This window comes from Ceratotherium simum, chromosome 1, assembly GCF_057802395.1.
Source record: "Ceratotherium simum simum isolate JZ-2026a chromosome 1, ASM5780239v1, whole genome shotgun sequence".
NCBI lineage: Eukaryota > Metazoa > Chordata > Mammalia > Perissodactyla > Rhinocerotidae > Ceratotherium > Ceratotherium simum.
This window is the reverse complement of record NC_141900.1, coordinates 80,344,993-80,369,095: the sequence shown is the minus strand read 5'-3', so window position 1 is coordinate 80,369,095 and position 24,103 is coordinate 80,344,993. Positions and strand designations below refer to the sequence as shown.

Here is a 24,103-nt window from a genome sequence, read left to right as displayed (position 1 = left end):
GATGCACTCACTGTCCACCTGTTGCGCCTCTGTTCTCTTTTGGATTTGTCTCTTTCTCATTCCTTTATCTCACCTCAGGCATTGAACAAACATATTTGTTCATGGAATCCAAACTTTTGGCATCGGACACATGTCCTTTCCAGAGGATTCTTTCTCAGAGTTCCTTTGTCCTTTGCAGTCTTCCTTCCTGTTCCTCTTCTCTAGGGCTGATGGTTGTCCACTCCCCTCCAAGAGTGCTTGTCTTCTCTGCCTTCTCTGTTCAGGACAGTTGGCAATTTTGCACAAGTTAATTTCTCATCCAAATTTTAGTTTTCTCCTGTCTGTGCAGAGAGACCTGGCTAGTAATCACAGGAATTCTGTCTGGGGTAGAAATTTGGATTTCATTGCAATATCAGGATTCCAGAGTGTGTGGGGAAGTGACTGGGAAACATTTACAATTGAGCCATAAGCATAAATAGTGGGATTTTTTAGCTTTTATTTACCATAAAGTTAATTCTAGGTGTCAAATCTAATATATATGTAGTGAATATAACTTTTAAGAATCATTACATTTCATGGATGGGCTAATTTTTCAACTAAATCTCTCTTTTTCTTATAGCTGAACAAGCAACAATTGCAGTTACTGAAAGATCGGTTCCAAGCCTTCCTCAACGGGGAAACCCAAATCATAGCCGATGAAGCATTTTGCAATGCGGTTCGGAGTTACTATGAGGTGAGTTTGAAGAGCTTTGTTTTGGCATTCTGATGCTTGCTTCAAGATTTTTTTTCAATGCCTTTCCCATTTTAAGAAACTCACTGGTGTAATAGGAAGGCTGTGAGTTTGCAGCCTTCCTGAAAGCATTGTCAGTTCTAGTTTGCAATTTAAAAACTCTAATTCCACAGCCTGGTTTTGAGAGATAAACAGAATTGGAAAGTATTCACATCTTTTGAGGAGAAGTAAACTGCTTAGAAAAAATCTTCTGGCAGCGATTGATAGAGCTGAGTATAGCTTTCTTTGGGTCCGCATGTCTAAATTATCCTTTTTAATCAGGATTTCAATAATAAATTGCTATCTTATGCCATTTTGTTCCCTAAGATTTATGGTAATTTAGGCCAGTAACTAATTTCAAGAGGATAAATTGAATTCTCTTTTCTTCTCGAAGGAATAATACTGCTAATACCACCTTGCTTTTTCTTCTGATTTTAGTTTGTGACTCCTGAGGAATTCTCTGGATGTCAATGAGCACAGGTTTTCACACATGATCATTAACTGTTTCAGTGAGTTCCCGGTAGATGTTAAGAACAGAGAGTTCCCTTTTTGCCTAAGTATTTCAGAGTCATTTGGGGAATGGATTTCTTCCGTGGTGCAGATGCTCTAAACCTTTCAGCTGAAGAATCAGAACATGCAAACATATATTAGACGAGTATTAAATGAAAATGTGGAGATGCAGTGTCTGAACTTCCCTGAGGCAGGGAATATCTTTGCATCAAAACAAAGTAAATGGATGTACAAGTAATTGGTTGGATTCGTAATTCATTGACAGTATGTATCAGAAGTTACTTAATGCAACCTGAGGGAGGTTTATATTACCCCAAGCCACAGCCTGTTGAATTGGATGAAAGTCGAGAAGCCTTGCTTACCAAATACGTGTGCGGCATGAATCTAGTGGCGATAGTGGAGGTAGTCTAACTGGACCTTGACTCAGAATATTTTAACAAGTATGGGACCTCAAAAATCTCGACAAGTATGGGATGTTACATTTGATCTTGCAAGACTCAACGTCCAAGTCCTGGAGTCAGAGTCTTGCAAGATGAAATCTTGCCCTGAATCTTAAAAGATGAAATGTAAGGGCCTTTATTTGCATCGTGTAATAAAAGAAAAGCCAAAAGTCTGTGTTCAGGGTAAAGGAAATGTGGCTCAGGAAAGTAATTTCTGTAAAAAGATGTAGTTTTTAAAATAGTAAGCTCGGCTTTGGTTTTGGTAAGTGTACTATGGCACTGTACATGTTAACATAAGGAAAACAAACTGGGTGAGGAGCTCTCCTTACTATATTTGCAACTTTTGTGTAAGTCTGATATTTTTCTAAAGTAAGTGTATTTAAAAAAAGTGATCATAATATGTGGCCAGTTGAGTAAAAGGCACATTTAAGCTGTGTTATGGAAATAGTGTGACTCTAATGAAGGAGAGAGTATCCCATTGTATTCTACGTGAGGATTGTGTTCTCTTCTGGGCACCACATATTAGTAAAAAGATGTGGACAAATTGAGGATTATCAGGTTTAAAACATATCATATGTAGGTTACTTGAAGGAACTGGAGATGTTTAGCCTGGAGATGGATTGGGCTTGTGTTGTATGTGGGCCAAAGAGTAAAACTAGGACTAAGAGAGAAACTGAAGTGGGCAAGATTTAAGCTAATATCATCGGAGTTTGGTTGCACTGCCCAAATCCAGAATGGGCTGGTGAGTGCATGCAGCATCACTGGCGGCCAGATGCTGGCTGCACTTAACAATCCCTTGGGAGGCATATAGCACAAACAGGTCCCAGAGCTCTGCCCCGGACTTAGTGAATCAGAATTTCAGAATCTGTACTTTTAAAAGCTCCCCAGATGATTCTTTTACAACTGGTAGAGATGATTACTTGCTAGGATTGTTACTGAGAGAGATACAAGTATTGAAGAGGTGGTTGGACTGAGTGACCAGGGGTTTTCTATTCTTTTGGTAGTATTTCCAGCTCGTATTTACTTGTGAGACTGTATCCAACTTGTCTTACCCTCAATGCAGTGTTAAGATTTGTGATATTAGTAATGTGTTTATGGAGACTACATTCATGGTTAACATTTGGCGAGTTATCCTTTCCCAGGTGGCATACAGTTGGTACTCAATACAGTCTTCAATGAATAAGTACATTTTGTTGCAAAAATAAATAAGGTAAAAAAATTTTTTTTCCCACAAGTCTTTTTCTTTTTTTATGATATTTTTGTATACTTGGCTATGACTAAAAGTGCTGGTAGTCTCTACTATTAATTATTACCTTTTTGTAGTATTTTTTATGGCTTACCAAAAATACCTAGCTTTTGTCTTCCAATATCGGTCGCTTTGTGGTAAACAGTGCAAATATTACTGCCCACAGATTACATAATTAGAAACTAAAGCTCACATGACTTGTCTGGTGTTAGATGCTTGGTGAGCATCTAAGTTAAATGTGAATCCAGATTTTGGGACTCTTTCTGGTATGCCATAGCTGTTTTGCAGTTGCCATTTTGAGTATAACCGTGCCAGGTACTGTGCGAAGCACTTCAAAAAATATTTTTATTCTTTAGAATAAACCTTTCAAGCAGAATTATTCCCATCGTAGAGATGAAGTTAAGTGACTTGTGCCCAAAGCTGTATAGCTAATTAATAGCAGAGCTCACTCTTTGTACTAAAGCTTATTAAAAGCATATTCTTAGGTTCCACCCAAGACCTATTGAATCAGAATTCCTGGAGATGGAGCATCTGAATTTGGAACTTGCATCTGGTTGATTTTTGATTCACACTATTATTTGAGAAACATATTGACTTAGAACTTCTAGAATATATGTTCCGTGAAGGAACCATTTCTGTCCTGGTTACCACTGTATCCCCAGTATGTAGCACGGAAACACATTCAACAAATACTGTTGACTGAGTATTTCAGCACTTATTGCTCTATGTGGAAACTGTATCTTTTGTTCTCTATTATTTTCCCATAATTCTATTTTCCAAAAGTATTGTTTCCATATTGCTGTGGAAGTTCTTTTAATTGTGACTGTTCTCAATTTCATGGTTTTGTATTTCCTCAAAGATGGCAGATACTTCAGAAGCATGGTTGGGCTTTTATGTTTTTTCAGCCTAGTATTCTATGATTCTTGGATCTTTCTTGGCTTCTTACATCTTTTGAAGTCTATTTTTTCAGAAATGTTATGTATTGTTGGCTATATACACATGTTTTCGACTATTAATCTATCGGTGATTTTCTCGTTTATTAGATTTAGTTGACTTTAGCTGTGAGGGCCATTTCTAACCATGGAGATTTATTTCTTTATTTATTATATTATACACACACACACACAAACTCTAATAAATATGTATTGACAATTAAATTGAAAATAGATCTTCATGCTCTGGGGATACAAGTTCCCACAAAGTCTGTTTGCTATTTTTTAGCTTGGTAAATACTATTTCTTTAATAATTGTGTGAATAGCTTTTTCTGTCTTGGTTGTAGGTTTAAGTTTTCTACAAACAGTTCAGAGTTATCTGTCTGACTGTACCTTCAGATATTTGGTCTACTTACATCTCTTTGATACCTGGAATCTTAGTATGTGACTCAGGATATTTCTTTTTTTCCACCTTATTTGACCAAAAACATTTCTTCAAGGTACGTTCATTCTTTTAAAAGGTAAAGAATTTCAACAAGATCATGGCAGGATTGGATCTTTCTGGATGTTTATGTGTGGTGCCCACTTGGGTGTGTGTGCATGTGTGTCTTTGTGTGTCTATGTCTGTTTTAATGTTTACTGTGAATGCTATTCAATCTGTTATGTAGAAGGATATACTGTGAAGATAGTGATTTTATATGACTACAATTTCTATCATGTCTTTTTTATATGATATCTTTGGTTTAAATACAGGCTTATGAAGTAAATAATAAAGAAGAAATCTGTTTCTGAAACTTCATCAATCTTTTTCCTCATAATTAGGAAAAAAAAAAAAAAAAATGGCCCCAAGCATCTAAACCACCTAACTATGCAGATGTGATGGTAGAGAAGGACTGGATCAGGAAAAGAGAAATGGCAGGTAGAATACATAGCATCCTAATAAAAGCTAGCAGTTACAGTCTTGATAATTTCATGGTTTCTAATTGTTAGATTCTGCTGTATCTTTTGTTTTTAATTGAAGTTTTCTTTTTGCCTTTCAAGTGTTTTTAATTCCTCAGTGTCTGGAGGAAGACATAAAATGGATACTCATTCTACTTGCTTTTTTTTTTTTTTTTTCCTGGTCTTACCTGGCTTTTTCTCCTTTTTCTTTCTAACCATATCTTTTTTGCTTGTTTTTTGTTTTTTCAGTTTAGGAAACTGCAGCTGATCCTGCAGATGGGTAAACATAGGTTTGTTGCAACGTGTTACTTTCCAAGTTGTTCTTCCCACTATATATCTGCTCTGTTTCACAAAATTCAGATGGACTTCATCCAAAGATAATCAATGACAGTGTGATTTATTATGCATATGTGGAAAAGTAAATGGCCTTTCTTTTGGTGATTTCCAGGAGATGGTATATAATTGCTTACTAGCTGCTTTTAGCATGACAAACTTACAAGTTATTGTGCAAAAAATGGATATTGGAGCTTTCCCCCCCCTTTTTTGTGGGTTGGCTTTATTCACAGCTTTTCAGAAAGGATGTATAGTCTTATCCCATTTGTTTATGTTCTTTCCTGGTTCTAAAGACTGGATGAGAGTTAGAGGTATTTAGTCTTTAAAAAATTACCAAAGAAGTATTGAAATTAGTCTTGCCCTGACAATCACCATTTGCTTTTCAGATTTTGTCTTTGTTAATGAGACAAATGAGAATTTCTTCACTAAACTAAAAATTATTTTCAGGGTTTATTTTCAAATTTCATGTAAAAGCAAAAATTACTCATTTTCATCTCAAAATATTGAGCTCCAATTTTGGCCCTTTTATTGCATACTTTTACTTAAAATGTATTTTTAAATTCTGGGATTCAGAAGTTTTCTACTTTATTACTTTAAGAACACTTTATTTTTTTGCTGGGGAAGTTTCACCTTGAGCTAACATCTATTGCCAGTCTTCCTCTATTTGCTGAGGAAGAGTTGCCCTGAGCTAACATCTATTGCCAATCTTTCTCTTTTTTTGTATATGAGCTGCCACCACAGCATGGCCACTGACAGATGAGTAGTGTAGGTCCATGCCCAGGAACTGAACCTGGGCTGCCGAAGTAGAGTGTGCCAAACTTAACCACTAGGCCACTGGGGCTGGCCCTAAGAACATTTATTTATTTTTTTGGTGAGGAAGATTAGCCCTAAGCCAACATCTGTTGCCAGTCTTCCTCTTTTTGCTGAGAAAGATTGGCCCTGGGCTAGCATCCGTGCCCATCTTCCTCTACTTTGTATGTGGGACGCCTGCCACAGCATGGCTAGATAAGCGGGGCACAGGTCTGCACCCGGGATCCAAACCTGCGAACCCCAGGCTACCGAAGCAGAGTACGCGAACTTAACCACCATGCCATCGGGCCGGCCCCTAAGAACACTTTTTAATAGAAGTAATATATGTTTATGTTAGAGAGTTTTACAAATATTAAAGTTTCTATAATCCTAAAACTGTTCTAAAAAAGTCAATTCTTTTTTAAAAAGAAGAAAACAAATATCACTTATAATTCCAACACCTATAAACAACTCCGTTTAGCAGTTTAGTTTTTCTCTTTTGTACATGTGAAACTAGAATCAATTTTTTTAATATTATATCATGAGCATTCTTTAGTAGCAAATATTCTCCATAAACAGTTTTAAATAGCTGTGTAATAGACCATTTTATGCCTGTATCTAAATTTTCTTTAATTTCCTTCTTGTTAGACACTTACGCTTTCTCCATTTTTAATTATTAAAATAATAAATGCTGAAATGATCATGTATATTCTTAAATTGGTTCATCTTTGATAAATTTCTGCAAGTGGTATTTCTGAGTGATAGGAGCTGAACATTGTTTCAACTCTTGATACAGGTTACCAAATTGCCCTCAAGAAAAATAGTAACAATTCATGCTACTAAAACATTTTTTTCCGTACACACTTGGTATTGTCATAAAATGCCAACTGTTAGATTCACTTGTTTCTACTTTACCGTTAGTGAAGTTTGACATTTGGGTATTGGTCATTCATATTTCTTTGTGAATTACCTATTTATATCTTTTGTCCATTTTTCCATTTGGATATTTATCTTTTAAATACTGATGTATAAATGTTCTTTATACACTAAGAAGACTACTAATCCTTTATTATGCTGCAATTATTTTGATATTTTTTTTGCCTTGTGCATTTTTGTAAGTTTCCTTACCTCTGATATTCATCCATTTCCTGTTTTAGTAGAATGAAAGACATGTTCATACCCAAGTAGAGACTGCATCCCATTTTATTTCCTTTGGATTTATTTTCTTGTTCATAAATCGTGGGTGACAGTGGTTTGCATCATACTTCTCCCTCTCTCTCCTCATTCCAGCTACCACCCTTCTTGGATTAGTAGCTCCATGAGTAGAATAAGTTGGTGTAACTCATGTCATTGCTGTGGGCCTGTTTCCCCCTCTGTTGAAGGGTAAAGATGACCTTGAAAGCTCCCTCCAATTGTTCACAGTCTCGGAGAGTTAACTTGTTTCTTTATACTTCTGCTTTCATTGGCCTTGCATGCTCTCGCATCTCCAAAATGTAAAGAACAAAAAAAGGAGCATGGCTTGATACCGTAGTTCCAGGACAAATCTCCAGACTGTGTTTTTTTAAATTTTTATACACATTCATGTAAAAACAAAACAAAACAACCAAAAAAAAAAGTCTGTACATCTAACTTCCTAGTCCAGAACACCAAGGAACTTGATTTCAGCAATCAGCTTCTTCCCAAGGAGACTGAGAATACCTGCCCTAGCTTCCCAGAAGCAGCAATCGGTTTGATTTCATTCCTTCACCTACCTTCTTTCCCTGACATTATACCTGCCTCCTAATATTTATTTAAAAATTAAGTGCAGTTGTTTAATGGTTGGTTTGTGAAAACTGAGAGCCTTTTAAGGCATTTGCTTTGTTTAATGTAATTACCTTACTTTTGTACAATTAATATGCACAACCTGAGCGTTACTTAGTCTTGTGTGTGCAGGCTAGAGGAAAAGGGCTGGGCGGATCTGCATTTAAATATTTTGATGAAAATTTCTTTATCATTTTACTTGGGAATAGAAAGTTATTTTTCATATTCCAAGGGATGTTTGACCTGTCAAAATCGCTTTTAAACTTTGAAATAACGCCGTGGAATAGGCTTGTTTTTTTCCTAGTGAATTGATGAACACTAAGTAAACCAAGATTGGCAGCCTCTGGCAGGAGGGTAGAAAAAAAGGTCAACACATTCATAGATGAAATCCAGTAACCAGTAATGAGAAATGAGGTTTTAAATTAGCATTGAGCTCTGCGGATCACGTATTTGTTATTTTTGATATTAGCTGTTTTATTTCACATCACATTTTCTTAAGTTCTCGGGATGGCAGTTTAAGTATTCTATAAGAATCTGGAAGATGTGTTTTCATGTCTGAGATTCCTATTTCTGTTTAGAGCAGCTTGCTTTGTGTTGCCTGTCAGCGTGTTTTGTGGGTTGCCTACCTTCTTGATGGCATCCATTTTCCAATGAAGACCGGATAATTCATAGATTGTAGAATTTTGTTGCTTGAAGATAGCTGAGGAAATCATTTGGTTTGAGCATTTTCCTCCTCTTTCTTCCTGTATTTTTAGAAGAAACCGGTATGCTGAGTTTGTCAAGCCCGTGTAGCAAATTTGTGGCAGAGGGCAGGGCTAGACCTCTATCTGCTAACTGGTACCTTCTCTTTTCTTCTACATCTACATTCTTATAAAAGGATATTGTGTCTTGACTGTGGGCTGTGGGTGAGTAGACTTAGTGCAGGTCTCCACTTTGGCCAATGATCTGGAAATTTAACCCAAGACAGATAACCACAAGAGCAGAAGCACATGTGGTTTACCTCAGTATGGCATTCTCTAAGCCCCAACCCCAGTGAGAGAGGGCTCAATTTAGGGTTACCACGCTGCAAACGTAGGGCCTTGCCTTATCTGAAATGCTTATTTTTGTGCTCTGCCACAGTCTTTTTATTCTTTGGCCTGACACCACAATTCAAAAGAGTTGAGACACATCTGGGAGTGTTTATAACTATCAGGCTATCTATCAGACGGTCTTGGTTCTTTAAATAAATTCACAGTCAGCAAAGCCTTCTCCTCCTTCAGGGAAAATGCCAAATTAGTGCCTTGAGGATCTCTGAGTAGTAGCCCTGCTGCAGCTTTCTGATGGGTCAGCCCTTTGGTCACAGATTACATTTTGTAGGATTACTCCTTAATAAGGGAAATGCTCTTTAACTTTAAATGTCTTTCTTAAGGAAGTTACTTAGTTTCATTTATTTTACTTTCAATTATCTTGTCACCTTAAGGTTAAGTAACATTTCTTTGAAAAACTGTAGTTAGTTATTTACCTCTTTAGGTAAATGGTTATCTTATGTGAATTTGGTTTTTTTTTTTTTTTTTTTTTTTTTTGTAGCAGAAAGTTCTTCCTAATTTTAGAGTTAAAAATTTCCTCTATTACCTTGAGCATTGTTCAATTTTTAAAAGTTTTCAGTGGTAAATAATCCCATTTCTCTGACTCTCTATGACCCTGACAGAGTCATGAAGTTTTGTGTTTATTTAAATGTCACTCTTAAGTCAAATGCATTTCCTCTGCTCATCTTCTGTCAGATTTACTCAATTAACCTTTTTATCATTGAACTTCTATTTTTAAAGCTTTTTGTCTTGTCTTTGGTTTCAGGGGTGAGATCTTGAGAGGAATCACATATATCCTTGTCAGTGCAGTTCAAATGGGTGCTAGTCTCCTCTTGGTATATTAAAAGCTTTTCTCTCCAGTAGTCAAAAAATGGATAGAATAAGCTCTTGAAAAGCATAAAGCAAGCATTAAATGGGTAAAATATGTAAGACTATGACTAGCTAAGATAGTCACTGATCATCTGTTTCTTAGTACATTTTTGGTTTAACTTATATAATTACCTTTATATTAGTCGTTTTCAAAATATATATTGAAGGGCCTGTTTCCTTTTGATTCCCCATAAAACACACTAAAGTCATAGTCCCTACTATTGAACACTTTACAGTTGAAAAAAATATTCATTTTTGTCACTGAAGGTACCTCTAGGTTGGAGAATCTTGTTTTCAGAAGATCATTGGGAGGAGCATTCTTTGGCATACAAATCCAGGTTAGTGATGGTAGTTTTATTTAAAAGTCATTGAGCTGGTGAGGTAAGATTCGGTGTCTTGAAGGATAGCTATTTGAAAAAAATTTCAAGCTGTTTAGGAGATGCCTTCTATTTTTAGCCGAGGGGATAATATCAAATTTATATGCATTAATCCCATCAACCTTCAACCATCTACTGTGTGTGAGGTGCTATGCAGATGCCCTCCAGGTGCATGGATCCTACCTTGCTCTTAAGTACTCGATATTCTATTAGGGGTTAAGGCACATTCCCAGGGTTCCTAGCCATGATGTGAGGAAAGGACCATGATGAGTGCTAAAAGAGAAAAAGAGATGGTTTCAGCGAGAAACTGATGAGTTACAATTTACATCTGAGGTTCTTAATCTGGACTGAATTCAATGAATGTGTGAACTCAGATGGGAAGACATTCCACTTTTATTTTCACTAACCTCTAACTGAAATTTAACATTTACTTATATTATGAATGTAGACAATAAACCACAGTAGTGCTAGCAGTATCTGTGGCTTTATCACCAATAAAAATACACATATTTTTGTATCACGTGTTTTATTGCAGCTATCTTGAAATACTGTTTATGTTCATGAATCACACTGAAACTATAGTACGTTTAAATCCTTCATTACGTCTTATTATTGAGTTATTAAAGATGCACATAAATTGCTATAGCACAAATTTGTACCTAAAAATATTTTTGTAACTGTATTTCAGTAAAAACTGTTTTCCTTTGTAATCCTATGAATTTAACTTGATGCATTTAAAAGCATTATCCTGAGAAGAGATCCATAGACTTGACCAGACTGCCAAAAGTTTCATTGTACAAAAATGGTTAGAAATCTCTGACTTAGGAGTTGTGAACTTCATCACAGAAGACAGAGTTTAAGCATAGGGGGAAAAAACAGAAAAAATTTTGTTTTTATTTGGATTGGAATTCCAGATCTAACACCTTTTATGTATGTGACTCCTGGAACTTAAACTTGCTGCACTTCATTTTCTTCATCTGTAAAGCAGAGATAATAATGAACCTACCTCCCAGGATTGTTGGTGATTAAATCAGTTAATGAATTTGAATTGCTAAGCACAGTATTAAATGTGAGCTATCATTATTAGTACCTGGAGCACTGCTTTCCCAAAAGTATCTGCCATTGTTTTTTTTTTTTGCACAACTCAGCACTTAATTCATTTTCTCATGTGTATTGCTTTCTAATAAGCTCTTTCGGATCAGGAAACCATGGCTTATACAGTACTGAGCGTATATCGACACTAAATTATTCAATTTTTTTGAGTTGAACAGTTTATCTAATTAAACATTAATCTAAGTGCTAATCAGGCACTGTCTCATGTCTTGGAAATATGAAGATGAATAAGGCAAGATCCCTGACCCCAGAGTCCACAGCCTTATGAGGAGAGAGAGATGTATAAGCAGTTGATTATTAAAATTGACCTGGCCCATTGCACTGTCTTGGAATAGGTAGGGGATGACTGAGACCATGTCACTCTTTTCAAGTTTTCCCTTTTGGTGTTGAGCAAACCTAGAGGACTTGGATATGCTGGCACCTACCTCCAAATGGAACTATTATGTACATAGAAATTGACATTATGTGGATGTCTCATGAAACTGTGAAAATAATATTAGAATATTTACCACAATGCCTGGCACACATGTTTCAAATGGTAACTTTTCCTTTGGCCCATATGAAACTGCCAATGACTGTTTTCGATGTGCTGAGAAAGGCAGCTTCTTATGAATAAACCTAGTAGTATTCAAAGCAGCAGTACTTAATTCTACTTGTTACCTCCCATGGGTGGTTTTCCATGGCGGTGATCTTATAAACATCTAGTTAACAGTCAGAATCTAGGTGATTTCCCTTTTAGGAACATAACAGGAGGGAGATCATTTTTAGGGGCATACTGGGAGATCGCAAAGGTTCCACATGTATATCCCTGTGGGAAGTATCATCAGATACAGTTTTATAGTACCTTAAACTTTATTTACTGTCTAGGTGTATTTAAGAATATACATTTTTAACAGAAAGAATACTGTTTTTATGTGTTTTTAGTTTTGTTTCCAAATGTTTGGCATGTCCTCTCAAATCACATTTAGAACTTGAACCTAAGAGTATTATTTAATTTAATGAGATTATGTTTTCACTATGGCATATTTTTATTGTCTTTAAAACAGTATACTCTAGACTGACTCCTTAGGCAGAATGAGATCTTCATTCAGCATGACACTTGTATTTATTTTGTTTCTGCTCAGCATTTGAGTGTCCACTGCTCCAAAATTGGGGAGAAATCATGAAGTGGTTAAGTCAAGCATAATGTTTAGGAAACATTATTTTAGTGATTGTAGTTTTCTATTATAACTCTCCTTTTTGAGCAAGCTCTTTCTATTTTGAGATGGTTTGTAAGTGCTTTTATTTTTTAGATTACAACAGATAGAGGAAATTTTTCTTTCTCCAATGGCCTTAATCTCTACATGATTTCTGATGATGCAGTGATGATTTTCTGCTTTTGTGATTTTTTTCAGTCTCCTTAGAATATATATTTAATCCTTTATATACTGCTGAGATTTTAGCTTGACTACTTGAGTTTTCTCTTAAATTTCTGTGTCACATAGAGGAATTTAATTCCCATCCTAGCTTATCTTCTGCTTATAAAATTATATGCACATCTGATGGTTTAGCATGCACAGAAGCTGTTAAACCAGTGGTGATTACAGATGGACATGTAGGGTCCTTCAAGAGATAAGGTATTAAATATACTTAACCTCTGTTCCATGCATGTTGGGAAGAAAAATGGAAAGGAGCCTTCCCCCTCTCTCTCTGCCTGGTAGGTTTTGTTTTTTAAATTGGCTTCATTGCGTGCTCCTTTGCACTCACAGATGATAGGTATGGTGTGAACTTGGCCCCTCTTCTTTCCTTAGGTTAGTCGGAGAAAGGAGATGATTTGAGCAAGCTAGGGAGCAGAGAGGAAGGGCTATGTTTGGGGGCTTCCAGCTCGCTCCCTCCATGCAGAGCTCTTATGTATCAGGCTGGCCGCCTCTCTCTCCCAGTCCCTTCTCCTTCCTTCCTCCTGCCCTTCCTGTTTTCCTTTTCCCCCTCCTCCTTCCTCTTCTTTATAGAGCTCTCTACAAAGTCAGGCTGGACCCCCAGGGCCCTTTGAAGTGACTGGTAGCTCTGGTTGCCTCCTCCCACACTTGAAGAACCCTGGCTTGCCTGTGGCTGTCAGCAAATATACAAAAGGGGCTGAGTCCATATAACATGGTGGGATTTACATCTTGGCTTTTCCTTCACTTAGCTCTTCAGAATTGTGTACACTTGTATAAGGTGGCAGTCTCTGAAAGTTTTATTATTGAAATAATAAGTAGGAAGTGATTATTGTAAATGCAGCAGGGCTGGAGGAGAAAGCAGGATAGAAACCCCTATGACCTTAAATTGTTGGCCGGATTATCTCGGACTGAAAACGGGTTCGTTTCATTGTTTCTGTTCACTGTTATGCCAAACCAGTTGACAGTCAGGGTTCCTGGCTCCCACGTGGTCTCTGGGAGGCAGTCGGTGGTCAGTGCTTCAGCTTCTCTGCTCCAGTGTTTGCTCCTTCCTTCAAGTCTTGTGTTGTGATGCTCAGATTATACATGGACCTGTTGGATCAGTTCCTTGCCAATTCTTCTACCTTTACGTGTTAGTCTATTTAGGCTGCTGTAACAAAACACCATAGACTGGGTGACTTACAGACAACAGAAATTTCTCACAGGTCTGGAGGCTGAGAAGTCCAAGATCATGGTTCTGGCAGATCCAGTGTGGTGGTTGGCAAGGACCTACTTTCTGGTTCATAAATGGTGCCTTCTCACTGTGTGCTTACATGGTGGAAGGGCCTAGGGGCTCTGTGGGGTCTCTCTTATAACAGCACTTATCCCATTCACGATGGCTCTACCCTCATGACTTTAAGTACCTCCTAAAGGCCCCACCTTCTAACGCTATAACATTGGGGGTTAGAATTTCAACATACAAATTTTGGGGGGACACAAACATTCAAATCATAGCACCTTATTTCACTCAATTTCTTCATACATACTTAACTAGTTAGCAGTGGGAAAAAAACAAAACAAAACTGTGATTCCTTGAAGATAATATACACTTCTTGCTTTTCATTATCCTGTGCCCTGTTTAGAAGGCTCTTGCCATCCTTATCTACCCAGGAACTCTACCTGTCCTGTAAGACTGAGCTCACTGGTTACATCCTGCAGGTAACTTTCCCTAGTCTGCCTCCCTCCTCCTCTCCCTCTCTCTTCCCTCCTTCTACTTGTCCCCTCCCTCCTCCTCTCTGGCTTCTCACCCCATTCCGTGATTTTCCATGTCAAACAATTTCCAGATATATAGGAATATAATGGAGAAGGTTGATATGAAGTTCTTTGAGTAGTCAGATTAAAATGTAATGGTTGAATTGCATAATGATAATCAGATAAACTACACATATAAACTTTCTACCTTAATAAACTCTAAATGTGTGTTTTTTAATGTAAAGAATGTGGACTAGATTATTGTTGTGCTGAGATAATCATTATTTCAGTATTTTCTTCCCAGTAATTTTGCTACATGGGGAAAATGATTATGCCCTCTCCAGGGTGCATTCTTAAATTCAAGGTCTGTTAGCTAAAAGATGAGAGGGATGGAAAGATTTCAGTTGCTAAATGCTGAAAGATTTCAGTTGCCAAGAAGATTTTCTGCAGTAGAATGTTGTTTACTCTCCCTAATCTTAAAGCTATTTCATTATTACTATTAGCTTTTGAGTATGGAAGTTAGTTATTACCTTTTAATTTCCAAGATAACTTTTAGGTAGAAAATCTAAGCAGTATTATCTGTTAAGCCATTCATAGTCAATATGCATTGGGAGAAAAAGATTCTGCCACTTTTTTAATGTCACTGTGGCTTATAATATTTGTAAAAGTTTTTACATGGTCTTATCCATTTAATGTTTTTGTTTATTCAAAATTTTAAAACTTAACTATTTATGGTCTTTTTGTCTTCATACCTTCAGTTTACACATTTTTGAAGTTGCCAGACTTTTGAAGTTCCTAGTAAATATCTGTCATCTTTGCTTGTTTGGTGGGACCAAACTGTGAAGAGGAAAAAACTTCTTAATTGGGTTCTGACAAACCTATTTCATAAATTAACACGAAATGGTAAAAAGTGATAGATAATGCCATATATGAAAATAAGCTGGAATAAGTCATCCTGAATTCAAAAGTATGAATGTGAAGAACAGATAATGTTAGGAAAGATTATTCACACTACAAAAAGAGTTTTTATTTTGCCATGTAGCTCATTATAAAGTTCCCTTAAGTGGCAAATTTTATAGGTATATTGAAAATCAGATGTAATCCAAGTGTGTTAGAGATTGTCAACATTTGAAATTTTATTTTCTCTTCTAGCAGCATGAAAGACATGTTCACATTCCAAGTAGAGACTAAACTCCATTTTATTTTCTTTGGACCCTGAGTGACCATAGACTCACACTACTTCAGATCAGGTTTTGCCCTCCAAATGAGTTTGCTGCAAATTTAGGAAAAAAAATTCTTAGTTTTTCCTGTTGAATTGTGTATAAAAGATTATGGATCTTAGTAAAATCTAGTGGAACATAATCATCTGTTGTTCAAGTTTGTCAGGGCCAGGGTGGATGACTTTAAGCTTCGATGGTATCTTACTAAGAGCAGATAATGTGGAATTATTTTACTTTGGAACTTCGCGCTGCAGTTGGTTTTTGTAGTTGTACAACCTGCTTTCTTTCTGTCACAGATTGTGTGAGAGTGTTTAAGCCTTGCACTATGGAGAATTTGACCATAGCAGATGAGTATAGCTGGCTTTGTCCATGGGAAAGCAGCTCTTTCTTTAAAAGCAGGACTATATACTCCAGATCTTACTCAAAGGAGTATGAACTCGGTTTGAACTGCAGGTGGGCCACACAGGTGGCCTTGGTACACAGGCCTGGAATGATGCTGGTATTTCCTAGGCATAGGTGTATGGAAGAGAGAATCTCTCCATGTCTTTCAAGTATAGGGAGAACAATATCTGCTTTTAAATCGCAAGGCGCAGAAATCCTGTGTGACTTATAGAGGAGCCAAACTTGGATTCATGTGGTTTGTCCACAGGCTCAAGTCACCCCCAACCAGTTTGGCTCTGGAGGGAGAAACTTTGTACAAGAGGCAGGATTATGAGGCCTAACCAATGCTAACTGGAGACAGTGGACAGTTCAATAATGTCTGCTCACTAAAGAGTAACGTCATGTCACTGGAGAGAACTCCTATGCTCTTCAATACTGGGACGATGAAAATGGACATAGACGTTAAGAGGGTTTTATATATGATGGAAGAGATCATGAACCTCAAATAAAACCTGATAACAGAGGCAGTCATCATTGCAAAGAAGGAAGTAGGGCCTCAAATGCCATTCTCAGAGGAGATTGCATACATAGGTAGACTCTTCCAGTACTCAGACTTGGTAAATATGTAGTGCCAAAGTTAGTTCTTGATGGGAATATTTAGGTTCACAGATCATAGATTCAGAACAACTGCCACGGACTGACTGACTGACATCTTGACAAAGCTAAAACCAAAGCTTTTTTTTTTTTTTTTTTATGCCAATCTTTCTCTATTTTGTATGTGGGTTGCTGCCACAGCATGGCTTGATGAGTGGGGTAGGTCTGCGCCTGGGATGTGAACCTGTGAACTCCAGGCTGCTGAAGTGAAGTGTGCTGAACTTAACCACTATGCCGCTAGGCCGGCCCCGGTTTACCTTTTTAAACTTATACTTCTCAATCTTTGCTGTAGTCTTTGTGGAATATATTTTTGCCTGAGATAATTTATCTAATGCTCTCTGAGTCTGGGTATTTAATTCTGTAGCTAATAGCCACACAGAATAAACTTATGAGAAAGAGAAAGAAGTAAACATGATAATAACAAAAATAAAATAGAAATTTAAAATAGTAAAGAAATAAAACTAAAATCTGGTTATAGAAGAAGACCTATGAGACAAATGCTACCAAGATTGATTTAAAAAAATGCACAAATAAACACAATTAGGAATATAAAATGAGATTTAACTACAAATAGAACACTTTTTTAAAAAAATCATAAAATTGATAAAATTCCAGTAAATTTGGAAACTTAGGTGATACTTTTTTTGGAAAACAAAATTGAAGAAGAGATAGAAAACTTGAATGAACTGTTGTGCATTAAGGTAGTGAAGTGATAATCAAGTCTACCAAAAGAGTCTGGGCTCAAATAGTTTTACCTGACCAGTCAGGAAAGATAATTTCCAGTTTTTAAGAACTATTTCAGAAATTTTGGAAAATATAAGAATAGAAAACTAAAAGATCAGTCTCATTTTACATGGATGTGAAAATCCTTAGTAAAATATTAGTAAGTAAAACTCAGTGGTATACATTATGAAGTATGTTTTATCCTGTGAGTAGTGTGAATGATTCAATATTAGAAAAACTATTATTACCTACTGCATTGAGAGAGAAGAAAAAAATCATGATTATATTAATATAACAGAAATGGCATTTAATAAAATTCAACATCTGTTTATGATAAAAATATTCAAGATAAAGACTAGCACTAGAAAGAAACTTGTTGAATATCTGTCAGAAATTTACAGAAAATATCATAATCATGAAGATTTTGAAATTTTCGAATGAAAATCAGGAATAAGACAAGGATAGCTGTCATCACTTACTGTTCAATATTGTAATGAAAGTTCCAGTCAATGCAATAAGAAAAACAAGAGTCATTAAACTTGTAAAAGTAAAGATAAACTCCATATATCCAGATAGTATATTTTCTACCTAGACAATTTCAAGAGGACCTATAGAGAAACTAGTAAAATTAATGACTTCTGTGAGATTGCTGGATAAAAACTAGACAGACTTAGAGAAATCTGTAGCAGTTTTATTAAATAATTTATTAGAGAATGGCAGTAGGAAAAAATTCATTCTCAAAAGTGTCAAAAACTCGTGGCTGGCCCAGTGATATAGTGGTTAAGTTGGCGTGCTCTACTTTGGTGCCCTTGGGTTTGCAGGTTCAGATCCCAGGTGCAGACCTATGCACTGCTTAGCAAGCAGTGATGTGGCAGACGTCCCACATATAAAATAGAGGAAGATGGGCACAGATGTTAGCTCAGGGCCAATCTTCCTCAGAAGCAAGAGGAGGATTGGCAACAGATGTTAGTTCAGGCTAACCTTCCTTACCAGCCGCCACCCCTCCCACACCCCCCAAAAGAAGGCATCAAAACTCAGAGTACCTTATAGATACAAATCCAATCAAATACTGCAAGGCCCCAGGGGAGAAATGTTTTGAAACATTACTGAAGAACATAGAACAGAGAGATACCATGTTTCTGAATGGGAAGACTCAGTGTCATAAGGGTGTCAATTATCCTCAAGGTAGTCAGCAAGTCACTGCGATTACAACCCGCTAACAGGGTTTTGCTTTGTTTTGTTTTACATTATTTGATAAGCTGATACTAAGATGTATATGGAAAAGCAAAGGGTCAAGAGTAGGCAAGACTACATAGAGAAGGAGGAGAAATGACATGGGGAGATTTGCCTTACCCCAGAGATCAAAGTTATTGTAATTGAGATAGACTAGTGTTAATAGAGGGGCAGGTAAATAAGCCAATAGGTCAGAAGTAAACCCATGCACAGATATAAACTTGATAATGTTTCACAGGTGGCATTACAAACTTTTGGAGAAATAGTGGACTGATGAATAAACATTGCTAGGATAATTGGCTACCCATATGGAGTTAAAGATAATACTGGATTCTGTCCTCACACTCTGCACAACATTCTAAATGTATTAAATACAGAAATGTAAAAAGCAAAAATTTAGAAGAAAACATAAGAGAAAATAAAGGATAGGACAGGATTTTTTTTTTAAACCAAAGAAAGCACAAATCATAAATAAATGATTGAAAAATTCTACTAAACTAAAGCTGAAATATTTCATATGACAAGTGAAACAAAGCGGGGGAATAAGACTGAGATATTACAATGCCTATAATCAACATAGGCTTAATATTTAAAATATCTATGGAGCTCCTATACATCTGTATGGAAAGACAAACAATCCCTGAACAAAATGAGTAAGGGATATAAATAACGATAAAGAAAAGGAACAACAAAGAATAGGAAACCTAGATGGCCGATACACTGTATTAGTTTCATGAAGCTGCTGTGGCAAATTGCCACAAACTGGGTGGTTTAAAACAACAAATTTATTCTCTCACAGTTTGGGAGGCCAAACATCTGAAATTAAGCTGTAAGCGGGGCTGCACTCCCTCTTAAAGCTCTAGGGGAGAATCCCTCAAAGCCTCTTCCAGCTTTTGGTGGCTGTTGGCATTCTTGGACTTCGTTAGCTGTGGTCACATCACTCCAGTGTCTGCCTTTGTCTTTACATTGCCTTCCCTCTTCTGTCTGCCCCATCTTCCCTGTGTTTGTTATGAGGACACTTACCATTGGAAGTGGACCTACCCAGTAATCCAGGATGGTTTCTTCATCTCAAAATCCTTGACTTAATTTCATCTTCAAAGACTTTTTTCAAATAAGGTAACATTCACAGGCTCCGGGGATTTCACATGAACATATATTTTGGAGAGTCATCATTCAATCCACTACAGTATCAAGAGATCATTAACATCCCTAGTAACCAAAGATATTCACATTAAAGTAATGAGATACCATTTGTCATCTTTCAGTCTGCTAAATTTGGAAACATGACATCTTATTAAGAATATAGAGGAATATGGCCGAAGTGTAAATCTTGGCAAACACTTTGGAGAGTTGTTGATACCTGTTCAACTTAAAGATGCCTAGTGCCTATACCCTGTGACCTGGAAATTGAATATCCAGGAGTACACTCGAGAGAAATTCCAGCACAAGGAAACCTATACAGCAATGTCCTTTGCAACACTATTTGAAATATCAAAGAAGTGATAACGGCCCCAATATCCATTAATAGACAAGTGAATAAATATAATGTATGACATATTTGTACAAAAGAATGCTATAAACTTAAATGGGTAAATCTCAGACAATGACGAGCAAAACAGACAAGGTGCAGAATGATTTTATAGTTATATGCATATAAAGTTTTATAATGTGCAGTGTAACTTTGTATATTGATGAATACATGCACATAAACCTTTAATGGGATTAATACCACATTCAGGATAGGGTTTATCTCTGGAGACTCTGGAAGGATAATTGGTTTGGGGATTGGTATATAAGAGGCTTCAAGTGTTATCTGTAACTTATTTTCCTTAAAAAAAAGAGAAAAAGATAAAAAGCAAATGTACTGTACTGGGTTGGCCAATGTTCCCCCCAAATTCAAAACCCTCCCAGAACCTCAGAATGTGAGTTTATTTGGAAATAGAATTGCTGCAGAAGTAATTATGTAAACTAAGGTGAGGACACACTGGAGTAGAGAGGGCCATTGATTTAATATGACTAGTATCCTTATACGAGGACGAGAGAGAGACAGGGAAGAACACCCTGTGAAGATGAAGATAGAGGCAGACATTGGAGTGATATGTCTGCCAAGGAACACCAAGGTCTGCTGAGAACCCCCAGAGTTTAGTAGAGAAGCATGGTGCAGATTCTTTCTCAGAGCCTGCCAACACCTTCATTTTCAATCTCTAGCTTCCACAGCTGTGAGAAAAACAATTCCTGTTTCAAGTCATTCAGTTTATGGTACTTGGTTACAGTGGCCTTAGGAACTGAATACATATCCAAAATGTTAAGGTTCATTCAAGTTAGGTGACGAGTACATGAATGTTACATTATTCTATTTTTCTTTTTTTGTATTATGTCTTAAAAATATTTAAAAGCAAAAAAAAGCCACTAATTTGGTTGAATTTTCTATAATTAACCTTTCTGATGGAGTTAAAAAATAAAATAGATGTGTGCATAATTGGCAAAAGGAGCAGTGCTCCAAATATTACAGGTGGAATCATAGCTCGTGCTTGCTGGAAAACCCCAACAGTACATTTCCTGTGGTCAGTTAAAGGTTTTAAATATCAAAAAAAAAAATAGGGACTAACTTAGCATCAAAAAACTTGCTGTTGGCCAGGATCCAATCTGGAAAATAATTATGCATCAGGGCCTAGTCATGAAAAACAAAGGTAATTGGGCTGTGAATCCTGATTCAACACTTAACTAGCTGTATGGTGTTTAACAGATTACATGGTGGCTTCAGTTTTCTCATTTATAAAATGGAGATTCTAATAGTATTTACTTCATTATTTTGTTCTGAATATTAATGAGATACATAAAATTCTAACCACCGATTGTTCATGAAAGACTCAAATTGAAGCTTGTATTGTTATTAATAGCAATAGCATTTAAATTACTATAATTGAGCAAATGATAAAAGTACTATACTTGAAATATCAGCCAGCACAGTTTGTAAGAATCCTACACTAATCACCTTGAGTAGTTTTATTCCTGTGTATGGCAGAGGGTTTTGGTCTAGTTTGCTCTTAATCTATGCCCCACACCTAGTAGCCCATCTTGCATATATGTGTTTTTGTTGAGACATAAACATAAAATAAAAAATTCTGTGTAGCTCAATCTCTCCAGTTTACCATGAGTTCTTTCTATAATTGTTTCACCTATGGCTCTACTTCTTGTTTGATTTTATTAAATGAGAGAAAAGTATGAAAGAAGAAATTTACCAAAGAATTTAAAATGAAAAAGTAAGTAAAGTGAGTTGTAGAAAATCAAGCTAAAAACTTAAGACAAATAGAAACGATTCAAAAGTGTTAGAGAGGATGGAAATATGAATACCGTGTCCACATTATATCCTTGTAGGTAAAGAGGCTGTCACTCCCATGATGTATCTTCGGATTAGCTATATCACTTTCCTTTCTTGGTTTATATGGAATATCATTTAGTTTTCCCACCTGGATATTCTGTTAATATAATCTCAATTAAATAGACATTAGAACAGTATTTCAACTCGAGCTCTCGCCCAGAACTAGTTTTTTATGTGCATCTTACAAACGCTTTTGCTTTCTTCAACATGATAACCTCTTTTCCTTAGAGCTCGAATTTTCAGTCATTGGTGACATGGATGTTCTTGCAGTTTGACTTGAGTTAGTAATGGAACAATTAGTTGGTGAAACAAGGCTCTTTTTCAACATGTTGAGAAATGCTATGCCAGGAGAGCTAATCAAAAGTTTTACTTCTTTGTTTTACTCTTACTGTAAGTTTTTATGGGGAGTCTGCGGGTCTGAGGGAACAAAAAAGACCTTTTGTTTGAGTTGGCATGTACATTATGACAATAATATTCATAACAAACTCTATTTTCATGCATCCTTTATGAATCACGAAATACTTTGTCTCTGGGAAGTCACATTTTAGCTGTTTAGCTGGAGATGTTAACAGGCATTTATGTAATAGGTCATTAGTCTTTAATGTTATATGTGGAAACTGATACCAAATGTTCTATGTCAATATAGAGACTTTCTTACAATTACAGGATTGAGAAAGTCCTTAAAGACCCTAGCATCATTCTTTTCTAATAAAATAAATGAATAAGACTATAAAGATGATGATGGTGGTGATTAACACATATCAGTTTGTGTATGAGCCAAACAGTATTCGAAGTGCTTCAGATACTGTACCTCTTCTCATTTAATCCTCATAAGAGTGGTAGAATTTCAGTACTATTCTTTTTTTTTTTTTAGGGCTGTGCCCATAGAAGTGAACTTCGATACCCAGTTGTTTTTTTTTTTTATAATTTTATTTATTTATATTTTTCCCCCAAAGCCCCAGTAGATAGTTGTATGTCATAGTTGCACGTCCTTCCAGTTGCTGTATGTGGGACGTGGCCTCAGCATGGCCGGAGAAGCAGTGCGTTGGTGCGCGCCCGGGATCCGAACCCCGGGTCGCCAGCAGCGGAGCGCGCTCACTTAACCGCTAAGCCATGGGGCCGGCCCTCGGTACTATTCTTATCCCTCTTTTACAGATGAAGAAACTTGGGGCATATAAGTTCAAGGAACCTGCCCAAGGCTGCAAAGTTAGTGTAGCTATAGCGTTCAAACCCAGGCAGTCTGGCTTCAGAATTAATTAAACCTGTGAAACTTAACAGGTTCTATTCCTGGTAAAACTAAGGAGACCAACTATGAGAAATTACATAAAACAAAGATTTGTTTTTAATATAAAAACTTAAAATCTTCAAAAGCCTGAATCAAGGAAGCTTTGTGAACAGATGTGTGCTACATTGGCTGCTTTACCTTAAATCGCATGAAATGTACTCGGAAAAGTGGTATGGTAGGATATCTGAACTGTGTATGAATAAACTGCTCTATCTTGGGGCAGGATGTATCGCTTATGTTTCTCTGCCACTTACTTCAGACATTAGAGTATTTATTACATCAGAGTGTAGGATACAACCTTGACCTCATCCTTGCATTCCCAGGTACGCAGAATGAAAGATTCAGGAGGACAGGAAGTTATTTTTTGATCATTACTCTATCCCTAGCACATAGAACTATGCACATAGTAGGTTCTTGATAAATATTTGCATGAATGAGTGAAAAAAAATCGATGTAGGTATTGAGTAGATGGTTCTTGGATTGTACTCCTGGAGAGGATGTGAAAACAGTAAGATGTGTCAGCTTTATGATGCTAGAGAATCACCTTTATTATATAAAATTAACTAAGTAAGTGTAGTAGGCTTTGTAGGAGGACAAAGGAATATAACCAAGTCCTACCTTCAAAGAACTAATAATTTGAGAGAGAGAAAAAACAACTTAAGAGGGAAAAGATAAATTAACATTGTTTTCAACACCTGAAAAAAAAAGTCACAAGGCAGTGTATAATTTCCTAAGAAAGGATGTAAAAAAATGATGAAAATAGTGCTTATTTCTTAATGTACCTAGCTAGTATTTGATTTATTTTTATTTTAAAATGTACATATATATTGTATGTACCATTTTTACTGTAAAATGCAAGTACAAAATCTTTTGACTTGGTGATAGTTTATAGTAGGAAGAGCATAGTTTGGACTGGATTC

The 24,103-nt window shown here is 36.4% G+C and overlaps 1 protein-coding gene across 6 annotated transcripts in view; it reads left to right on the top strand.

Annotated features, from left to right (window-relative positions):
• CADPS2 (calcium dependent secretion activator 2) overlaps positions 1 to 24,103 on the top strand; it is a 496,283-nt gene that overhangs the window by 119,878 nt on the left and 352,302 nt on the right. For all 6 annotated transcript variants that reach the window (XM_087430207.1, XM_087430199.1, XM_004418749.3 and 3 more), the window contains exon 2: positions 599 to 712. In XM_087430207.1, coding sequence (XP_087286333.1) covers positions 599 to 712 — 114 coding nt within the window. The remainder of the gene's footprint in view (positions 1 to 598; positions 713 to 24,103) is intronic.